The sequence below is a fragment of the Ruditapes philippinarum genome, unplaced genomic scaffold (genome assembly GCF_026571515.1).
Source record: "Ruditapes philippinarum isolate M1 unplaced genomic scaffold, ASM2657151v2 ctg1149_1_1_1_1, whole genome shotgun sequence".
In the NCBI taxonomy this organism is placed as follows: Eukaryota; Metazoa; Mollusca; class Bivalvia; order Venerida; family Veneridae; genus Ruditapes; species Ruditapes philippinarum.
The window spans coordinates 313,749-316,938 of NW_026854950.1; the positions used below are offsets into that span (position 1 = coordinate 313,749).

The following is a 3,190-nucleotide window of genomic DNA, read 5'->3' on the forward strand; positions in this document are numbered from 1 at the left end:
ATCATTCGATGCATGACAAATATACAACCCGTACATGAATGTACGTGTGTACAGTACCTATTAACTCTAATTATGATGATTTGAAAGTTCAAAATGCTAATGTGACCTTAACCTTTGAGATAGTGTGCAACACATCGACTTGATGTGGTAGACATTTGTGCCAAGCTATTTCAAAGTCCCTCAGTGTATCACAAAGTTACAGTCCGGACACGAATGTAGCGGGGACAAACAGACAGACGGACCTAGATAATGTTGATGTTTACAGTTGAAGACTATATATAATTCACCAAGAACAGAGGACTGATCAATTGTGACTGATTTACTATAGAACAAAGGGTACGAAAATAAACTGGGCCGAGACCATAAAAAAATACTGTACATACGGATACTGTACGGCACTGTATGAGATATATCCAATCCATTGTTTACTTTCACTTTGAAATTTGACGACCGGCAAACGCAATGGTAAATATAAACTCGTTTTTCCTTTGTTTAAAAGCAAAATTATATTATTTATATTCTTTATAAAAATGTGTATCATTTTATTTCTATTTGAGTTACTAAAATCGCTTACAGAACAAAATTATATGCTGAAAATACCGTAAAATGAATGAAGGATTCGTACCCTTATATTTTCGATCTTGATTGTATGTTAAGTTTTTTAAATGTTGACTTAATTTCAGTCGGTTACATTCCATACCGATTTAGGTGATTTGAAGATAGAACTTTTCTGTGAACAAGTTCCCATAGCTAGTGAGGTATGTGTTCTTTTTTTTCTTCTTTTTTTCCTGGTTTTGTTTTCTGAGACTGCTTAATGACTACATGCATGGGGTGTTACAAAATTAAAAGATTGTACAGCCTCCCAAGCCCAAGGTACACAACTCACCCAATAGAATATAAAAAATGTTATTTTTAAACATAAAAAAACTCGATTGATTCAATTTCATCTATTTGTGAAAGAGTCTGGTGATTATCTTAATCAACATTAATTTTAGGAAATCAGAATAACTAGAATAAACAGTTATCCCTGTTTCTCATAATATCAGGGTTTCTCATATTATCAGGGTTTCTCGTCTTATCAGGCTTCTGGGTTTCTTGTATTATTGTAACATACTTAAAACAGATAAAATTGGCACTTTGTAATCCAATAACGTGTCTACAAATTGTAGGGCTGATTATACCATTAGTCAACATAAATGTGACATATGCAAGTAAAATTATTGATGTTTTATAAAAATATCAGTAAAATACCAGAAAAGTATTATAGTTCAGATATTTTTGTACATACAAAAACACAAATATTTTCTATGATGGGTCAGTATTCACAAATCAAGAAAAATGATTGTGCTTTTTTCACATATGTTGTTTCCTTTCTTCGTTATGTCTAAAACTTAAAGGGATACTTTTCTGTGTTCAGGGTCAAAAATCACTGTCTTGAAATGTTATGTAAATTCATCTATGCCAGTTAAGGCCAATACAAGAAAACAGGTTACATAAGGGTGATAGTGATAAGCTAACTTAATATTGCCATAATCCCACATGTTGTAATTTTGGCCCAATGAATTGTTACATGCATAAAAAGGAAAATCAAGTTTTTACTAAAAATACAGGATTTATGTTCATCAAGTGATAAGAAAAAACGGTTAGATAATTGATATAGAAAAAAGAAAATTTATACAAAATGTATGCATTTGATTTCATCAATATATCTCAATATTTCATTTATGAGTATAATATAAACTTAAATAGATAATTTATGATGTCTTGTTGGCAAAATATTACATTGGTAATGAGGATATAAGTCACTGATGCAGAAGAGAATATATTTTATTATTTTCAGAATTTTCTTGCATTATGTGCCAGTGACTACTATAACAACTGTAAATTCCACAGAAACATCAAAGGCTTCATGCTACAGACAGGAGATCCTACAGGTATTCTCACTGGTTTTTCTTACTTAATTGGAATTAAAGAGGCATTTTAAGCCTCTTGATTTTAAGAAAAATATAGCTATAATTTGCTTGTTTTGGAAGTAAAAAAATTTAAAAAACAGGGTAAGTTTGTTTTTTTGTTGTTTTTTTTTTGGGGGGGGGGAACTATGATTTTTAAAAGAATTTGATTGGAAAAAGGACTTTTTTATGGGCCTCTCTTTCTGAAAGTAAAATAAATTCTGTGTTAGCATGTAAGGTAATTGTTCATCATAACTGAATGTGTTTTATAGGTACAGGTAAAGGTGGTAACAGTATATGGGGACGTAAGTTTGAGGATGAGCTAAGAGAAGGTCTTAAGGTAAGGTATCTGTTTGATATGATATTTAAGCCGCGTCATGACAAAACCAACATAGTGCGTTTGCGACCAGCATGGATCAAGACCAGCCTGTGCGGATGATCAGGATCCATGCTGTTCGCTTTCAGTTTCTCTACTTGTAATAGAGTTGGTGAACCAACACCATGGATCCTGATCAGACTGTGCGGATGCACAGGCTGGTCTGGATCCATGCTGGTCCCATACACACTATGTTGGTTTTGTCATGACGCGTCTTATTTGTAGACATTGAAATATATTGAAATTGATCTTTAATAGATGTATTCTTATCTTTAGTTTTTATATCAAATCAAAACCAGTGAAAGAATATAGTTCTTATACTTTTATGCAAAACATGCTGGGAAGAAATTTTGTCAGTCACACAAGGATGGCTTATTATTTCTTATTATAGAGTTTTCAGATTGCCTTCAAATTGTATAACATTTTAATAGTGACTGATTTTGCTCATGCACTTATGAAATTTTTTCAGATTGTCTTCAAATTGTATAACATTAGTGACTGATTTTGCTCATGCACTTATGAAATAACATGTTACTGCTAGTAAAGTGCCTTAATTATGAGATCTTTTGGTGCTCTAGAAGTGTCAATCATCATTAATGGGCGGTCTTATCAAAAATGCCGACATGCGTACATGACATACTGCGAGGTAATTGTAGGCAGAGTTATTTAGGCAGGCAGTCATTGACAAATTTGCCAAGCATTAGTTTTGTCAACGTATGAATCCTTTCAATATATATCTTTTTTCTTATAAATGGAACAACGTATATTGGAAAAAAATGCAATGAAGTCTTTTTAGGACTATCTCGATTCGTCAATTAAAGATCTATTTTTAATAACACAGATACTACTAAAAGCTCAGAAATAC

The 3,190-nt window shown here is 32.1% G+C and overlaps 1 protein-coding gene across 1 annotated transcript; it reads left to right on the forward strand.

The window, feature by feature from the left end:
• Positions 1–382: 382 nt before the first annotated feature.
• Positions 383–2,415, forward strand: LOC132741564 (peptidyl-prolyl cis-trans isomerase-like 3). The gene is made up of 4 exons (XM_060729765.1): positions 383–465; positions 684–758; positions 1,841–1,934; positions 2,222–2,415. Exons 1-4 carry the CDS (start codon positions 463–465, stop codon positions 2,386–2,388), a joined length of 339 nt encoding a protein of 112 aa, XP_060585748.1. The 5' UTR covers positions 383–462; the 3' UTR covers positions 2,389–2,415.
• Positions 2,416–3,190: the final 775 nt, after the last annotated feature.